The sequence below is a fragment of the Guillardia theta genome (genome assembly GCF_000315625.1).
Source record: "Guillardia theta CCMP2712 unplaced genomic scaffold GUITHscaffold_36, whole genome shotgun sequence".
NCBI lineage: Eukaryota > Cryptophyceae > Pyrenomonadales > Geminigeraceae > Guillardia > Guillardia theta.
In genome coordinates, this window is record NW_005434638.1 from 189,300 (window position 1) to 207,141 (window position 17,842).

The 17,842-nt window shown below is 52.6% G+C and overlaps 5 protein-coding genes across 5 annotated transcripts; 2 read left to right on the forward strand and 3 right to left on the reverse strand.

Moving 5' to 3' along the window:
* Positions 1 to 102: 102 nt before the first annotated feature.
* GUITHDRAFT_108840 (hypothetical protein) lies at positions 103 to 1,009 on the reverse strand (the record flags this gene model as incomplete). The annotated part of the gene is made up of 5 exons (XM_005832121.1): positions 103 to 171; positions 523 to 601; positions 652 to 730; positions 776 to 845; positions 896 to 1,009. 5 exons carry the CDS (start codon positions 1,007 to 1,009, stop codon positions 103 to 105), a joined length of 411 nt encoding a protein of 136 aa, XP_005832178.1.
* Positions 1,010 to 3,882: 2,873 nt separating this feature from the next.
* GUITHDRAFT_87149 (hypothetical protein) lies at positions 3,883 to 5,243 on the forward strand (the record flags this gene model as incomplete). The annotated part of the gene is made up of 5 exons (XM_005832122.1): positions 3,883 to 4,707; positions 4,754 to 4,825; positions 4,875 to 4,951; positions 4,994 to 5,052; positions 5,098 to 5,243. 5 exons carry the CDS (start codon positions 3,883 to 3,885, stop codon positions 5,241 to 5,243), a joined length of 1,179 nt encoding a protein of 392 aa, XP_005832179.1.
* Positions 5,244 to 5,564: 321 nt separating this feature from the next.
* Positions 5,565 to 6,758, reverse strand: GUITHDRAFT_108842 (hypothetical protein; the record flags this gene model as incomplete). Its single annotated transcript, XM_005832123.1, has 3 exons — positions 5,565 to 5,655; positions 5,709 to 5,782; positions 5,826 to 6,758. 3 exons carry the CDS (start codon positions 6,756 to 6,758, stop codon positions 5,565 to 5,567), a joined length of 1,098 nt encoding a protein of 365 aa, XP_005832180.1.
* A 736-nt stretch (positions 6,759 to 7,494) lies between these two features.
* Positions 7,495 to 14,324, forward strand: GUITHDRAFT_139125 (hypothetical protein; the record flags this gene model as incomplete). Its single annotated transcript, XM_005832124.1, has 18 exons — positions 7,495 to 7,605; positions 7,650 to 7,808; positions 7,867 to 7,927; positions 7,976 to 8,037; positions 8,094 to 8,132; positions 8,180 to 8,216; positions 8,314 to 8,399; positions 8,464 to 8,511; positions 8,643 to 8,696; positions 8,752 to 8,787; positions 8,933 to 9,067; positions 9,120 to 9,167; positions 9,224 to 9,244; positions 9,314 to 9,355; positions 9,402 to 9,449; positions 9,587 to 13,357; positions 13,407 to 14,213; positions 14,247 to 14,324. The coding sequence occupies 18 exons, from the start codon at positions 7,495 to 7,497 to the stop codon at positions 14,322 to 14,324; spliced, it is 5,643 nt and encodes a 1,880-aa protein (XP_005832181.1).
* Positions 14,325 to 16,684: 2,360 nt separating this feature from the next.
* On the reverse strand, positions 16,685 to 17,842 carry GUITHDRAFT_87151 (hypothetical protein). Its single transcript, XM_005832125.1, has 10 exons — positions 17,804 to 17,842; positions 17,705 to 17,759; positions 17,607 to 17,661; positions 17,476 to 17,556; positions 17,359 to 17,431; positions 17,285 to 17,309; positions 17,147 to 17,238; positions 17,018 to 17,089; positions 16,906 to 16,968; positions 16,685 to 16,861 (listed from the first exon to the last, which is right to left on the reverse strand). The coding sequence occupies exons 4-10, from the start codon at positions 17,520 to 17,522 to the stop codon at positions 16,748 to 16,750; spliced, it is 486 nt and encodes a 161-aa protein (XP_005832182.1). The 5' UTR covers positions 17,523 to 17,556; positions 17,607 to 17,661; positions 17,705 to 17,759; positions 17,804 to 17,842; the 3' UTR covers positions 16,685 to 16,747.

Consider the following 17,842-nt stretch of genomic DNA (forward strand, 5'->3'; position numbering starts at 1 on the left):
TCATCATCATCATCATCATCATCTCCATCATCATCATCATCATCATCATCATCATCATCATCATCATCGTCATCATCGATAATCAGCTAGTATCCGGAAGCATCACCTCTCGAAACATCCAAGGAAGGGCACCAAGACAGCCTCCCGGACGATTTGCAACAGGTCACATTCCTGCGAAGAGCAAAGTCACAACCACTCGATCTGACGTGGCAGATGTACATGCTGGGGGTGAACATCATAGTACTGTGCCATGTCCAGAACCTGTCGGAGATCGCTCTCAGAGATGATATGCGTCTCCCAACATCAACTGACCTCTTCGTGGCTGATTGTGACAGGCTTGAGGGAATCATCATACTGAAAGCTCTCCTCTGGTTTTGATCGAACTTGCCCGATGAGATGAGCTTCAAGGAAACATCGTCAGCATGCTGCACAAAGAGCATCTTCTCCGGCAAACATGACAGACACACAGGTTGGTCACGAAGAAACAAGTGCAATCTCACGAAGAAATAAGTGCAATCTCACCTTCTCCTGCCGCTTCTCCTCATAGAGCATCCTGTACTTGTGGAACAGCGGATGCTCCACTGTGCTCTCATCCGTCTCACTGGAGTGACCTGTCACCTTATCTTCCCGCTGGAAGCTGAAGCCCATCACCTGTTGTAGAAGTAGATGTCTCCCCGAGAGCTTGTATGCTCTGTCCATGGCTCCGGCAGCTCTTCGCTCAGACATTGTTCTGCTATCATGTCAGGATACAACCTGGCTCTGCCCATCCCTCGACCACCTGCTATCCAGATAAGGTCTTCCTCCTTGTCCACGTCGATCCCCAGGTACACAGCAAAGTCCAGCACCTGAAGGCAGGGCATCACCAGGCGCTGAATGGACCGCGGTCCTTTCCTACCTCTGGAGGGTACCTCTTACTCTTCCTGGGCATCTGCGGCGCCCTGAAAACCTGTACAAAGCAAGGATCAAGGAAATACACCACAGTACTGAAGTTCAGTGAAAGCTCCTGCATATCTTGCAGTCCTTCAGATCTTACAGCAAAGATAGCTGGACTGTAACTCCCTTAAGGACCGAGTTGTCATCCTCAACAGCCCACAATCGGCTTCTACCTAGCTAACCACGCTGTCTCTTATCTGATCTCCTCTCTCCTCTCTCCCGTGTCTTGCTCTGCATATCCTCTCGATAGTCTATTCCTTGCATTTCCTTCAACTGAAGCGGAAGGAGTCGCTGGGGATGAGGGTCTGTCTGGTTTACTTAGATAACTGTTATTATTACTCTATTTTAAATAGACAATTCTGAGAGACATCAATGATTACCCATGAAGATTAGTGCATGATATAGTGAGATGTTTGGGCAGCAACATCCAAGGTTTTAGGGTCATATTCCTGAGGGTGGGGTTGATGTATAGAGATGGTGGGGTACTTTAAAAGTAAGAAAGAGGGGTGGGAGAACCAAGAACGAGAAGGGTACCCTATGCTGCTTTGTGCGCTGTCCAATGGCAGAGGGGGGAGAGATGCGGGGGAGGGGGGGAGGGGAGGGAAGGAGTAGAAGAGGAAGGAAGAAGATGGCGATGGGAGACTACGAAGGAAGGGAATTCTGAGACAAGGATTGAGATGGAGAGGGATCCATGGCCAGATCGTGAGTGGTTATCCCGAGGATGCGGTCCGCTGTCGGTCAGAGCATGAGATGGTAGTGGAAAGACTACATGTGAGGTCGAGTCTTGCAAGACGATACAAATGATGGTGGAAAGTCTTGAAGGCATCCAGATACGAAGCTTTCCGATCCTCCTTGCAGCTCAATAGTTTTCTTGCAGGAGTGTCGAAGGACGATCGGAGGACTGCTCGCGGCGGATGTCTACCAGTCGACAACTTCTCGAAGTCTTGGACTGCAGAGAGTCAGTCAACGTCTCATCTACTCCTCAACACCATGAGATCGATGGAATCTTCCTCTCCAAGTTGACTTCGAGCAAGGACGTCTTTCTCTACCTAGTCTCGACGTTCTCGCGCGCTGCACAATACGGTGGGTGGAAGCTTGTATCGCTCCTCTTGGCTCTCAGTGGTCCTTATCCGAACTGACGATCTTTTGAACAGGGGATCAAGACTGGGCGCAGTACGTCAGGCGTCAATGCATCTCATACTCTGCGCTAGTGTTGCTCCAACCAGGGAACTTTGCAGGGGCGAGCGCTCCTCCTCCCGATTTCGCGAGTTTGAAGTTGTTCCTGTTGGTTGAGGAGAGTGGACAACTCCGTGCTCCACCAGGCTTCGTTCAGGAGCTTCTGAGCAAGCTAGAGTCCCTTGAGCTTCCGCATTATCCGACTCCACACGGATGCCTGAAGAGTCTGATACTTGGAAACTCGAATAGCGTCATTCCCTACATCATCTCAAGGTTGTCCAAGAAGCAAGTGACAGATAACACTGCAGCAGAGTTCCTCATGATGGAAGAGCTGTGCAGCAACAAGGCAGCAATGAAGTTCTTGTTCGAGTCGCAGTACTGGACTCCAAAGGGAGTAAGCTTCAACATGGCTCAGATGATAGAGATGAAAACAATCTTGGGCTCTTTCTTGAGGCTAAGTTGTTATCCGGAATCACAGATTGTGGCTGGACAGCTACAACCCATTCGTCACCCTGTCGGTCAGGATTGCTTCAGCGACTGCGTCCACAAAGCCAAGCTCGATATTGATAGCTCTGTTTCACAAGTACGAACTTTCTTGCAGGTAATTTGTCACACTTTGACTTAGGTCGATCATTGACCGGATGTTTGCTTTTCCTGCCAGGCCTCTCAGGCCAAGACCCTCAACATGATGAAGATTATGCTCAAAGATTCGAATTCTCAACAAGAAGTGTTTTCATGGATTTCGACCGTCTTGAAACACAATGAGATTCGGCTTAAGCTAGGATACCACGTTGGATATCTCATGGCACGGTACTGAAAACGTTGGGTACGATAGTCAAGAAGTGACGTTTGAGTCGCTAGGTCAAGCTCTACAGGCTTCTTGTTTAATCTTCTCAGTGTACTTTTGAAACTTTGTAAACCGTTCGCCGACCCGGACCATCCAAAAGCATTATGGCACAAGATTGATTCTACGTGAGTGTACATGAGATCGAAACAGCTGTTTTGTGCAACAAGATTGTATTGTGTTTGCTCAATGTTTTTCTTCTTGGGTCACTGACTTGAGTACCGTGTGCAGTTGGCTGCTATCAAAGCATCGGATGGACTTGAGCAATGAAACTCGTCTGGCAACGACTAGAGGAAATGCGCATGGAGAAAAGTAAAGAAATGAGGGTGTGATTGTAGCCTGTCTTGACGTTCTTGTGGTCGCAGTGAAGGTGGTGAAGATCACGAGGAATTGGAGCAAGATGAGCACATCGAAGTTAGCAAGAACTTTGGAACTATCTCTGAATATTTCTTTTTGGCACTTCGCTGCCTCAATATTGTCCACCTCAGCCAGCAAGTCAAGGATTATGCCAAGATTAGTCGAGAGCTGCAGGAGAGAAACCATAGCCTCAATCAGTCAGCAGATGACGTCCATGAGAAGATGGCTGAGATCTCTGTACTCGTTGAGCGAAGGTTATGCTACGATGTGGTAATGCTCATAGCTTTGTCCATCATCGTTGTCGGCTCACAGCCTCTCAGGTTCTGATGGATCCAAACTTGGTGGACGAGCTCCTGCTCTTCGCTCGCCTGGTAGCCCGATGGTTGCTACGGGTTGCTGACGCTCCTCCGACTATCTTACCTCTCCCGCCAAAGCCCTCAGCCATGTTCAAAGCCATCCCTGAGTTCTGCGTGGAGGGAGTGACAGACATCTTAAGGATGGTAGCACAGATGAACATCCCGACGTTGGAGCTGATGGGCATGCCGATCCTGCAAGACTTGTTCAACTTCCTCATGGTCTTCTCTTCCAACGATGTATATATCAGGAATCCCTACCTGCGAGGCAAACTGCTGGAGGTTATGAGCCTTTTGATACCTCGAGGGAGGAACGAAGGGTTCGAGCTGGGTGGAGGGTCCCTTGCGACCCTCTTCGAGGAGCATGACATCGCGCGCAAGTTCTTGGTCCCGACGCTCATCCGCTTCTACGTGGACATTGAGGTGACAGGGCGTGATTATTCCAACAACCAGTTCTACGAGAAGTTTCACTACCGGCATTACATGGCGGAGCTGCTCATGTACATCATGAAGTTTCCTCATTACATCACAGCGCTGAAGAGAGAGAGCGAGAACGTCGCAGAGTTTGTTCGCTTTATCAACATGATGTTGAACGATATCATCCACTGTATCGACGAGGGTCTCTTGAAGCTGGCTGACATCCGGAAGACTGAGTTCGAGAAGGCCGACACTCAAGCATGGAATGCAAAGTCGGAAGAGGAGCGGAACCAGGCGGAGCAGCACCTGCAGACCATGTACGGTCAGGCAGGTTGGGGCCTTCAAGCAGCGACAGAGGTGTTGACGATGATGGAGAAGTTGACGAAGCATGTGCTGGATCCCTTCCTCCGTGCAGAGCTCGCTGACCGAGTGGCCGCCATGCTCAACTACGTGATTAAGACCATCGCAGGGCCTCGCTGCATCGAGCTGAAGGTGCAACATCCTGAGAAGTGTTACTTCAAACCCAAGGAGCTCTTGGCGCTGGTGGTTGAAGTCTTCATGAACCTTGCCAAGCATGAGAAGTTTGCGTTGGCGGTGGTGAGAGATGAGCGTTCTTACGACCACGAGGTGACGAGGTTCTCAAGCTGAAAGATGCTCTGACAGTGTCGGCCAGGTCCTCGCTAAAGTCTATCGACTGATCAGGACGCACGCGTTGGAGGATGAGTCCTTCTGCCAGCAGTTTCTGGTCCACGACTTGATGAACATCTTTCGTGACCCTGACGTCATTCCTGCAGGACTACACGCAAGTCCTTCAGGAATCGAAGCAGAATCAGATGGAGCTCGACGCCAAGATCGAGGAGGCACCGGACGAGTGAGAGGAGGGGAGTCATTCCTCCTTTCTCATGATCCTCAGGTTCCTCGATCCCATCACTCAAGACATCATGACGGACCCAGTCATCTTGCCGACCTCAGGTCGAGCTCGTCGCAGCTGCTCAACTCCGGTGACTCGTGCTGCAGGCAACATCATGGACAGGCAGGCGATCATGCGCCACCTGCTCAGTGACGAGACAGACCCTTTCAACAGGATGAAGCTGACGCCCGACATGCTCCAGGTCCTCGCGCTCTTGACTTGTGGAGCAGGACTGGAAGGGAGATTGCCATAGAGGCCGAGAAAGAGGCCAGAGTGGGAGGAAGGGGGGGGTTGGGTGGGTGGGTGCAGAGGGGTTTGGTGGGCGCAACGCGCAGAACAGACATGGCGTGCTCATATTGGTATATTCTGAAATCTTTTGGCAGCCTGCAGAAGATTTGAAGAAGCGGATCAACGAATTCTTGGCTTCTAGGAGGTGAAGTTTTCGAATTCCTCCTTTTCTCTGACCAAAATCTTGCAGAACATAATCGAGACATGCGGGTATGTTGCGATTGAGAATGAAAACAACAGACAACAGACGATCCCGTCCCTGCCGCGCTCTTGTATTCACATCTTCTCAGAGCATCCAAAACCGCACGATGTTCTCAAGGCTCGCCACATGTTGATCCGAAGACATGTAGTCCGGGGCTCCTCCGCTTGAGTCAGAACTGCGGGCATGGCGATTAGTGCAAAGGAGAAATAGCAGGAGGAGCGGTGGCACCTGTTGGCAAACGCCATGATAGCAGGCGAGTTTGGCTTCTGGCTCCAAGAGAGGCAGGAGATGGAGGGCCAGACCTGTCCTTCATGTTCAGCAGCAGGAAGAAACGCTGTCCTTCACCTTGGCTTGGATCGCCGGGTTCGTAGCAGGAGGGAGCGAGTTCCTTGGATCCTCCGACTTGTACTCAGGCGTCCCGTCCCCGAAGAATCCCTTCTGCCCTCCTGCTGCCACCGGCCCCACGTTCCAAACGGTGAAGCGGCCGTCACCTCCTCCGGCAACCACAAGGTTCGGGTGATTAGGCATCCTAGTCACCACATTCACAGCTCGCGCGGAACTTTGCGGCTGCCCTGCCATGGCCGGCTGGGTGAGGAGGATCTTGCGCTGCTGGGGGCCCTCTCCCTGGCGCAGCATGACGACACCCAGCTCGCCGTTGATGCCGCCGACAGCGAAGCCTTGAGGCTCCATCCCGTTGTTGAGGTTGCTGATGAGGCAGGCAGAGCGCGTCTGGAACATGAGGGGCGAGTAGGAGGGGAAGGAAGCGACGCACTGGGCCCCGTTCCTCACGTCGTGCAGTGAGATCAGCCGGTCACTCCCGGCAACTAGGAAGTACGGGCACAAGACATCCATCCCGTAGACTTTCCCCGGCACTTTGATCTTCGACATCGGCTGCAAGCTACCCTGTCGCACGTCCCACAGCGCCACCGTCTTGTCCCACGACCCTGTCAGGATGCCGTTGATCGACCAGCCGTCCTCGTTGTGCAGAGCCTTGCAGAACTTGATGCCTCCTTCGTGCCGTCCTCTCTCAGCCACAGCCCCGGCGTTTGCTCCCTTCTGCACGTCCCATGCCAGCAGCTTCCCTTCGCAAGTTCCCAACAGGAGCTCCATGCTCCTCGTCCATGCCGAGCAGAGGATCGGTTGCGGCATCTTCATGGGAGGGTTGTGAGCTGCTTGGACGGAGGCGACCGAGTTGTTCTGAGCATTGACAGAGAGGACGTGAACGTCTCCCTCCCAGCTCGTCACGGCAAGGTGGTTCTCCGTGAGACCCCACGCCATGGAGGAAGCGCTGAATTTATGTCCGTTGCCCAGGAGGAACCTATCCACCCCTCCCTCGTTCGTCCATCCCCCCCCTGCCGATGGGAAAGCACTGCCATTTGATGAGAGACCTCCTCCTCCTCCTGCTCCCTGCCCAAAGCCTCCTGCTCCTGCCTGCCCAAAGCCTCCTCCTGCCTGCCCAAAGCCTCCTCCTGCCTGCCCAAAGCCTCCTCCAGCTCCCTGCCCAAAGCCTCCTCCTGCCTGAGGCTGACCGAATCCTCCTGCTTGACCGAATCCTCCACCTCCTGCTTGTTGACCGAATCCTCCTCCTCCAAATCCACCGAAGTTCATCGTAAGGGAGGCTGTAGAGGAGGCGTCTGCTGCCTTTCTCTACTCCGTGTCTCCTCCTTCCTCCTCCCCTCTGCTTCACTCTTCCAGCATCGCTCCCATTCCCATCATTCTGTCCGGGGGCAGCAATTTCACTCACCCGCTTGCCATATGAAAAGTTCAATACCCTAGAGGGCAGCAATTCCACCGCTCAAAAAATGGGCGGGCGGGAGAACAGTTTCCCTCGTCATGCGGTGGTAGAGGAGAGGACATTGTGACGAGAGAGGAGCCGAAAATGGGAGAGGAGCAGAAGAGAAACAGAGATCATGGAGGCCTTTCTTGCTGCAACGATGCTGTTCCTCTCTATGTTCTCTATGTGAAGGCGTGGAAACTCGATTTTTGAACTGTGACAGAAGGAAGGAAGAGAAAGATGAAAGGTTCAAGGAGTCAAACTGAACAAGTCAGTCCCGTCTCGAAGAAGAGGCCGACAACTTCGCCGGCCCACCATGCTGCCGTTGTGAAGTCAGATGCCGTCACTAGGGTACTTGTGCATGTTTGAATCCGACGACGCTGAATTCTTTTTAGCGATTATTGATTGACGACATTGAGAAGAAATTGAAGAAGAGGATCATTAGTCAAGATGCAATCAGAACTATGCGTGCTCAGGTTGACGAGTTGGAGATGCAATCGAAACAAGTCGACCAGATCTACGAGGAGAAGCTCAAGGATTTGTTGGAGAAGAAGGTTTGTCAAATGACGAAAGTCATGTGCGAGGCTGTGGACTCAGCATTCTTTCATCCAGAGAAAGCAAGAGAGACAACGGGAACTTCTGGATGCTCATGAAACGGCGATACACTCTGCAGGTGTCGAACAAAGCTTCGCCTACCTTGTTGCTGATTGAAATCAACCAGTCCTGCGAGTGAACGGAGTGATGTCGGTCTTGAATGAATTTTCGAGCGACCTCGCAAAGAAGGTGATATTCTGCGTGATCGCAATCTATTGCCAAATTGACGAGATGGAATCTGTCAGATCCACAAGCTCAAAATGACAGTCGAAGAGTTGAAGGAGGTCAGTGATGAATGTTTCACTTCGATCCTCTTAAATCATGATGACAGGATGAGAGCACTATCAAGCATAATTTTTCTGTGCAAGGTGATTACATCTACCTTGGGAGATTCTTTCTTCGAGGAAACATTTCCTTGAATCTGGCTCGCCTCCTGTGCCACGACAACTGAATCTGATTTCGCAGATGTCGAATGGAATCATGCTTGCATGATGGAGTCTATACTAAATGAGGATAATCTTTCAATTGATTTGAATGATCTGAAAGAACAGGTTGATTTCCCTCTGATTGCTTTTGTCTTCTTGGTTTCTGTTCGATTTTGATGTGGAACTGCAGTGGAATACTCTGTCGTTCACAACATATTCTTCATGGCTCCCAACTCAGGTCTGTTTCGACCTGACCAACTCAATTCGCGGTTTTTATGTTTGATTCCCAGAAATCTCAAGTTGACCAATTTTGTGTCGAGGTTGCTCTTTCAATTCTATTGTTGGTTGTGTGAGATCTGTTGCTTCCAGGAGAAGTTGTCAATCAAGTCAGCTATTGAGAGTTGTGCTCAGCTGAACGCAAACGTGACTGAGAATTTATTGCGCGTTTTCCTCTCTGAGAGTTTATCTGCTGCTTCAGGATTTGTTTCAAGATGAAGTGCAGGAGGTTCGCAAGGTAAATCCCGATTGTGTACGAGTTCGTTGTGCTGAAACGCTCATCGTCCAAGTCGAACCAAGAGAGAAAGTACGAGAAACTGATAACCGACCTGCGGGTCAAGAAGAGCCATCTTGTTTCAGAAAACGTGAAAAACTATCATCAGATGACATTTCCAGAGCTGAACTTTGTACAGAACAAGTTCCATGCAGCCAAGTCTGTAGCAAAAGACCAAGTGCAGAAAAGTTACTTGCAGACTCCAAAATTGCGGCCAAAATCTGCCAGACTAGAGAAACCACAGGTCGGGAGAGAACAAGGTTTTTCAATGCGACTGAACTTCTGCATGGATGCAGGATGAAGGTCCGGACTCGGGGAGTCAAAGCAAAGTCAAGAAGATTAAGGTGAGCATATCACCGTCCTCTCCGACAAAAGCTTTGCTCTGATCGATTTCCCGTAGAGTTCAGCATCAATTTCGAAGGTAGCTTAATCGCCGTTTGCCTATAAATTTTGGAGTGCCATTTAAACTGATTGACTATTTGGGTGGCAGCGTGCGATCTCCAGCTCAAAAACTGGATCCAATCGGAGTAAAGTACGTGTGTCTTTCATTCGTGTATTCGCGTTGACACTTGAAATAGATATCTGGTGAACAAGAGCCCAACTCAGCAGATGTTAAGCAACCACAGGTAGACCAAAACTCTCTTTTGAAAATTATTCCCTCACTTTGCCAATTTCATCTTTCAAGAATGAAAGCTCGGAGAACCATCCGGTAACGAAATCCCTACCTTTGTTGCTTGACCTCAAACTTTGCGTTTCCACAAAGATCAAAGATACCAATCAAAGCAGGAGCTCGAAGAGGCCAGAGAAGAAATTAAGTGATGTATTGCCTACGAAGAGCAAATCAACCAGCAAGGTGCTAGTGCCTCCTCGTCCAAAAACGGTCAATGAGAAATCGGGAAAGAGCTTGGCTGTCAAGGACCAAGGAGCCCCGGTAAAGACAAAGCTTGTGAAGGAGAAAGAGCAAGAGGTCAAGAGCAAGGCAGCTGACGAGGAGAGCAACTCCAATGTCCAACTGGAGACCCAGCTGAAGTCCGAAACTCTTTCACAACCTGCGAAGTTGCGCACAGAGCCCTCAAAACCGTCTGCTGTTGAAGAGAAACCTAAAGACAACGTTCAGCAAGAGAGCTCATCCCAGCAGGGAAAGCAAAGTGTGAATGTGGATGAGCATCGAGATGAGATGAGATCGAAGACTGGAGAGCAGGAGGGCAAGTCTAGCACAGACTCTCACAAGCGTTCTGAAATGCATGACAAGCCGTGCTCAGAGCAAATTCTTCGCGACCGTTCAGAAGATGCCGAGCAGAAGCCTCACGAACAAGACGCCAGGCGCGAGATCAAGACTCCGCAGGCGCAAGAAATGGTGACCGAGAGCAAGATAGAGCCAATGTTTGAACGAGAGATCAAGCCGCAGAAGCAGGAGCAGCAGGAGGCAGTCAAGCCGCAGCAGGAGCAGGAGCAGAAGCAGGAGGTCAAGCCGCAGCAGGAGCAGGAGGAGGTCAAGCTGCAGGAGGAGGCCAAACAGCACGAGCCGCAGCAGCAGCCTGTCAAGCCGCAGCAGCAGGAGGCGGTCCAGCAGCAGCAGCTGGAGCTGGAGGAGGAGGAGGCGGTCAAGCCGCAGGAGCAGAAGCAGGAGGAAGTCAAGCCGCAGCAGCAGCAGGAGAAGGAGGACATCAAGCCGCAGGAGCAGAAGCAGCTGGAGCAGGAGATCAAGCAGGACCACCAGCAACAGCAGGACCAGCAGCAGGAAGTCAAGCCGCAGCAGGACCAGCAAGCCGTGGTAGCGCAGTCTCAGAATGAAACTGCTTCGCATCCAGCAGACACACCCGATGCTTCGGTGTCGTCGTCTGAAGGCAAGACAGGAGGAGGAAGCTCTGGGTCAGGAGCAGCGACTTCGACGGTGAGGGGGAGGTCAAGGGAAGGAGGAGGTCTGACGGACTGTAAGCAGAAACCTCGAGCTGGAGGCAGGCAGCTGGAAGAGAGGTCGCTAAGCGGAGGCTTGGCAGGAATGTTCGGAGGGTCGACCTCGATGTTTGGGGAGCCAAGTCCATGGGGCGGGGACTTTGCGCGGAAGCTGGTAGACAAGAAGAAGGGGGGAGGAGGGGGGCCGTTCTTGAAGATGAAGGAGTCATTCAGCTTCTCGACGTCGAGGAAGCCAGGAGAGGAGGCGAAGCTTCCCTTGCACATGCGGATCAACTCGCATCGCATCGCCGGGAAGCCTCCTCCAGATCAGGTGGCGAGGTCAAGCCCAAGTCCAGCTGGGCAAGGGGGGGCAGGGGTGGCTTTTGATTCTCCCTCTGCGAAGGCTGGCTTGAAGGGGTTCGCTCAGGACGAGGGCAGAACACCTGTAGGGGAGACAATGGACGCTGTCGTCCATACAGAAGGGTTGGAGGTCGATTCCCAGGAAGAGAATGTTGCAAAGTCAGAGTCACGGGAAGATCAACAGAACGTGGCTGGCGAGCATAATGCCAAGGATTCGGAACAGGAGAAAAAAGCGAATCTTCACGATGATCCGATGAAAGAAACCATTATTAAGTCTCCTTTAGAAGCGGAAAGAAGTAAGCCTGGCGATCAAAATGTACAGGCAGCTGTAGAGGCTCAAGAACACGAATCCAAAACAGCACAGCATAGTGATAATCTAGCAATCAGGCCTCAATATCAAGAGGAGGTCAAACCGCACGAGCCACAGCAGAAGGAGGAGGAGCAGGAGATCAAGCCGCAGGAGCACAAGGAGGAGGAAGTCAAGCCGCAGGAGCAGCAGGAGCAGGATGTCAAACTGCAGAAGACGAAGCAGCAGCCGCAGGAGCAGGAGGAGGCGGTCAAGCCGCAGGAGGAGGAGGAGATCAAACAGCACGAGCAGAAGCAGGTGGTGGAGGAGGACATCAAGCCGCAGCAGCAGAAGCAGGAGGAAGCGGTCAAGCCGCAGCAGCAGAAGCAGGAGGCAGTCAAGCCGCTAGAGGAGGAGCAAGAGATCAAGCCGCAGAAGCAGGAGAAGGAGGTCAGACAGCAGCAGCAGGAGCAGCAGGAGGCAGTCAAGCCGCAGGAGCAGGATCAGGAGAAGGAGGTCAAGCAGCAGCAGGAGGTCAAGCCGCAGCAGGAGCAGGAGGAGGTCAAGCTGCAGGAGGAGGCCAAACAGCACGAGCCGCAGCAGCAGCCTGTCAAGCCGCAGCAGCAGGAGGCGGTCCAGCAGCAGCAGCTGGAGCTGGAGGAGGAGGAGGCGGTCAAGCCGCAGGAGCAGAAGCAGGAGGAAGTCAAGCCGCAGCAGCAGCAGGAGAAGGAGGACATCAAGCCGCAGGAGCAGAAGCAGCTGGAGCAGGAGATCAAGCAGGACCACCAGCAACAGCAGGACCAGCAGCAGGAAGTCAAGCCGCAGCAGGACCAGCAAGCCGTGGTAGCGCAGTCTCAGAATGAAACTGCTTCGCATCCAGCAGACACACCCGATGCTTCGGTGTCGTCGTCTGAAGGCAAGACAGGAGGAGGAAGCTCTGGGTCAGGAGCAGCGACTTCGACGGTGAGGGGGAGGTCAAGGGAAGGAGGAGGTCTGACGGACTGTAAGCAGAAACCTCGAGCTGGAGGCAGGCAGCTGGAAGAGAGGTCGCTAAGCGGAGGCTTGGCAGGAATGTTCGGAGGGTCGACCTCGATGTTTGGGGAGCCAAGTCCATGGGGCGGGGACTTTGCGCGGAAGCTGGTAGACAAGAAGAAGGGGGGAGGAGGGGGGCCGTTCTTGAAGATGAAGGAGTCATTCGGCTTCTCGACGTCGAGGAAGCCAGGAGAGGAGGCGAAGCTTCCCTTGCACATGCGGATCAACTCGCATCGCATCGCCGGGAAGCCTCCTCCAGATCAGGTGGCGAGGTCAAGCCCAAGTCCAGCTGGGCAAGGGGGGCCAGGGGGGGCATCAGAAGCTTCGGTAGAAAAACCAAACCAAAATGAAGCAAAGTCGGTGGAGAATGATAGAACCAATCTGATGGAGAAGGTGGATGCCAAGCTTCAAAGTGAGGAGACTGTGGACAAAAGTATGAGCAAGGAAGCCCCCGGGGATAACGGCGAGGAGGCTGGGAAGGACAAGGGCGAGGAGGCTGTCAAGGACAAGGGCGAGGAGGCTGGGAAGGACAAGGGCGAGGAGGCTGGGAAGGACAAGGGCGAGGAGGCTGGGAAGGACAAGGGCGAGGAGGCTGTCAAGGACAAGGGCGAGGAGGCTGTCAAGGACAAGGGCGAGGAGGCTGTCAAGGACAAGGGCGAGGAGGCTGTCAAGGACAAGGGCGAGGAGGCTGGGAAGGACAAGGGCGAGGAGGCTGGGAAGGACAAGGGCGAGGAGGCTGTCAAGGACAAGGGCGAGGAGGCTGTCAAGGACAAGGGCGAGGAGGCTGTCAAGGACAAGGGCGAGGAGGCTGTCAAGGACAAGGGCGAGGAGGCTGGCAAGGACAAGGGCGAGGAGGCTGTCAAGGGACAAGGGGCGAGGAGGCTTGGGAAGGATAAGGGCGAGGAGGCTGTCAAGGACAAGGGCGAGGAGGCTGTCAAGGGACAAAGGGCGAGGAGGGCTGTTCAAGGACCAAGGGCGAAGAAGGCTTGGAAAAGAACAAAGGGCGAAGGAGGGCTTGGGAAAGGACAAGGGCGAGGAGGCTGGGAAGGACAAGGGCGAGGAGGCTGGGAAGGACAAGGGCGAGGAGGCTGGGAAGGACAAGGGCGAGGAGGCTGGGAAGGACAAGGGCGAGGAGGCTGTGAAGGACAAGGGCGAGGAGGCTGTCAAGGACAAGGGCGAGGAGGCTGTCAAGGACAAGGGCGAGGAGGCTGGGAAGGACAAGGGCGAGGAGGCTGTCAAGGACAAGGGCGAGGAGGCTGTCAAGGACAAGGGCGAGGAGGCTGTCAAGGACAAGGGCGAGGAGGCTGGGAAGGATAAGGGCGAGGAGGCTGTCAAGGACAAGGGCGAGGAGGCTGGGAAGGACAAGGGCGAGGAGGCTGTCAAGGACAAGGGCGAGGAGGCTGTCAAGGATAAGGGCGAGGAGGCTGTCAAGGACAAGGGCGAGGAGGCTGTCAAGGACAAGGGCGAGGAGGCTGGGAAGGACAAGGGCGAGGAGGCTGTCAAGGACAAGGGCGAGGAGGCTGGGAAGGACAAGGGCGAGGAGGCTGGGAAGGACAAGGGCGAGGAGGCTGGGAAGGACAAGGGCCAGGAGGTTGTCAAGGACAAGGGCGAGGAGGCTGGGAAGGACAAGGGCGAGGAGGCTGGGAAGGACAAGGGCGAGGAGGCTGGGAAGGACAAGGGCGAGGAGGCTGGGAAGGTTAAGGGCGAGGAGGATGGGACGGTTAATGAGCACCAGCAGCAGACCGATTGCAAGCACGGGAGCGACGGGGAAAGTAATAAGATGGCAACCCAGCACTCGGGTGATAATTTGTTTCTTGTGTTTTGACCGTCCTTTCTGATCGTCTTGCAGCCCCTGATGCATCTCAACGGGTCGAGCTCTCTTCATCTCGTGCGCAAGGTGCTTCTTCTGACGCTGATGCACAGTTAATGGTTTGTTTGCGAACAGATTCAAGCCTGAACGAAAGCATCGAAGAGTTCATCGAGGAAGAGATAGAGGAAGAGATAGAAGGGCAGGAAGAGTGAAGGAGAGGAACACACGATTCTACTCTTGTGCAAGGGTCGCTTGTTCATGTTTGAAGATGTAAATTCTTGTTAAGGTTTCGTGTTTGTTTCTGTTAACTTCTGTGCCGACGAGCTTTCGTTCACTTTCATGCAGTAGGCCCATCTCCACCCTCCTCCTGCCGCAGGGACAAAGCTCGGGTCTTTCATATCACTTCCCTTGCAGTCAGCAGACAACCAGCTGAGCATGGCTTATCATCTCACCGGAACAAGATGTCATCGTTCTTAGTGACGTGCTTGATCTCTCTAGTTCGTGTGATGTGGCGCAACGTGTTCATGGATTGTTTGTATGCCTGAGCGATGTCATCACAGCTCTTCTCAACCACAATAGCTCTCACAAAGCTAGACGGGCTGAAATGAGCAATTATGTACGATCTTGAATTCTTGCACAGACTTTGTTCCAGAGCTTTGGTAAGGGTCGAGCTGCGGTATGGAATGTACACCTACAGTGAGTTGTCAACCACAGGGAAGAGCAGTTGGGAGAAGAGGCTGACTCAATACAGGACCAAGTAGAGAGGAGAGGGAGAACAGCAGGGTTAGAAGAGGGGATCGAGATGGTTTTGACCTTAGACTTCTGTCCTGCCTTCTGGCTTCGGTCTGCTTCAGCTATGGCAGCCATCACGTTGGCCCAGGCTAGCAGAGATTTCTCTTGGGTGTTTGACTTCTTGTGAATGCCCAGGGATGAGACGTGCGATCGTAGCTCGGCGTTTCCTGCTCTCCCCGTGATCTCTAGGCTTTCACTTAGAAGGTCTTGTTACCGCTGGGAGTACTTGCAAGGTCGACGAACTGAATCTTGTGTATCGGAAGGTCCCTAGTGAAGTTGGGTCAGCAGAATCGAGATGGTCTGAGTTGCTATACTCGTTTTTGGGATTGCTTCCTCGCCTGACAAACTCAACAGTGAACACTGTGTTGCTCGACAACTCCATGTAGCTGATCGATCGCAACATCTGTCGTGCCGTCAGATGTCAGACGGTATACACGTGCGTTCACTTCGATTCACCTGACTCAACATGTCTTCGCAATCAGTGATGTTTTCCAACTTCTTCTTTGTCAATCCTTCTATTGTCCCGTTGGACCGTATCTGTGCCGATTCACACAACTTGAACAAGGCAGAGGAGAGACGGGAATACTTTGAGGCCCGTGGTATGAAAATCTCGTTTGAGACAGTCGAAAATCTGTTGTCAAGGTCACCACTGTACAATCTTGCTGTTCCTGGCATCTCACATTCTCATTTTGAACTTCGTAGAAAGAACCAAATATATCATAAGCATCATGTAAATTATCTTCTGTTGCAATTCTGAAACATATCGACAGTGAGCTGGACAAAGGAGATATCATATTGCACATTGTTTCAAGGAGTCGAGGGATCAACCCTGGGTCTTTCTCTTGTCCTTGATCAGGTTGTCAGCTATTCAGAAGAGAGAGGAGCTTGCTCTACCTATGAACGTGTATGTCTTTCCTGTCTGAGTGTGTCCATGGGAGAACACACACACGTGATATCCTTTTAGTGCATCGCTCCTAGTCCGATGTGAGCACAGCAACATGCAATCATTCAAACATTCTCTCTCACAGAATCCTCGTTCCAAGTTGCTGAAACAAAATCTCGTTGTCCGCATTCTCTGGGCTGGCAGATCACAGGAGATCAGTTGACTTACTCTCACATGTTGGGGTTTGACCTGTCGGGGTTTGACGAATCAAAACAAAAATCGAGGTCGTGAACTTTCTTTTCCTCCGTCTCTGGATTTGACAAGGTAACGCTCGTGTCAGTTACTGTGATACATCTGAGAGACTCGTCAGGTAACAGCATCCGCACGCTACTAGTCCTGCCTGCCAGGTCCCAGGCTTTGCTCCCTCAAATTGATCGGGCGAATTCTCCCCACCAGGTAGACATTTCGCTCCATGCTCCCCTGGGGTAGCATGACGGCCTGTATAAACACTTCAGTTGGACTAGGTGAGCTCTGACTTATCACTTGCATGTTCCCTCCACCTCCTGCTCCACTTCCTTCCCCAACCTCAACTCCGACCACAAGTTCAGATTTTACTCCAGCAGCAACGAAATCTTATGTTCTCTACCTATCTCCCTCCTGTCTCTCTCTTCTCCTTCTTACGTTTGCCTCTCCCTTTCTCCTCCTCGTCTCGCCCTTCCCTTTCACCCCTTCCCCTCCATCCCCCCCACTAACTAGCATGTCTCTTCCTCCCCCCAAACAGTCTCCGTGGCCCTACTCAGGTCGACTCCTTTTTTTATATATTGCATGGGGGAGGGGACGGGGGGGGGGAGGCGAGGACGGGGAGCTAGTGCGTGCAAGCCCCCGGGACCGAGTTCTCGAGGACGAGCATGCCGACATTCATCAAGACTCCCACGGCCATGGCGAGCGTCTCCAGTAGCGTCGTGCTAAACGTCGTGTCCTGCCTCGAGGGCTCAGAGGGTCATTGGGGCTCAGCGAGCTGACCTGAAGCATAAGGGGGATGATGTCGACTGTCGCCACGTAGATGAAGCCGCCAGCTATGAAGCCCTATGTCGATCGTCATGACATGCTCTCCCATATTCTGCAGGAAATGTACCTGCATACCCTTCAGCTGCTGGAGCTGCAGTCCAACCACACAGCCAAGGAGGGCGCCCATCGCTGAGCCCCACTGCAAGGTGATGAGTAAGCAGTAAGGAGGAGGAGGAGGAAAAGAATAATCGCGCACCTGTGCCCACAAGGCAGAGCTGTGGCTAAACCCATTCTGAATCAAGATCGCAAAGTCTGCAATGTTGTGCGGGACTTCGTGGAAGAAGACAGCTACGAGGCCATGAGATCGTGTAACAGTACAGTTGAGATGCATCACCTAGTGTTGTTGAGATTCCATGTCCCTGCCATGCAACTGTTGTCACCTTCTCTCCATGTTCCCTCCCAGGTCACCTTTCCAAAAGCGACCCCCAGCGCTAAGCCATCCGAGAAGTTGTGAAGAAGATCTGCTAAGAGATTCAAGTACCTGCTTACGTGTCATCGAGAACCAACAGGGACGAAAACACTCACGCAGCAGGCTTCGCATTGAATTTCAACATTTCTTTCGGGAGATTCATCAGTGATTCGCAACGATTGCAGATAGCTTCATATCTGGAAGCAACCATCAGCTGTCGCCGCATGCACATGAGAGATGGGATTACGCTTGGCTCTGCAACGCAGCCAACCTCTGTCTGAACGGTCTCGAACAATCCCCCTCTTCCACACTCATGTCAGACCTTTCAACAAGACTCCAGAGTACCTCCAGCAGTGGGGTTGGCTGCGGCAGGCTCTTCTGAAGTACACTTGTTGACACACTGTTCACCGTCAGCCGAGTACTAAACACACAAACAAGAGTCACCTTGACGACATGAGTCCGACCTGTGTCACAGGCAATAAC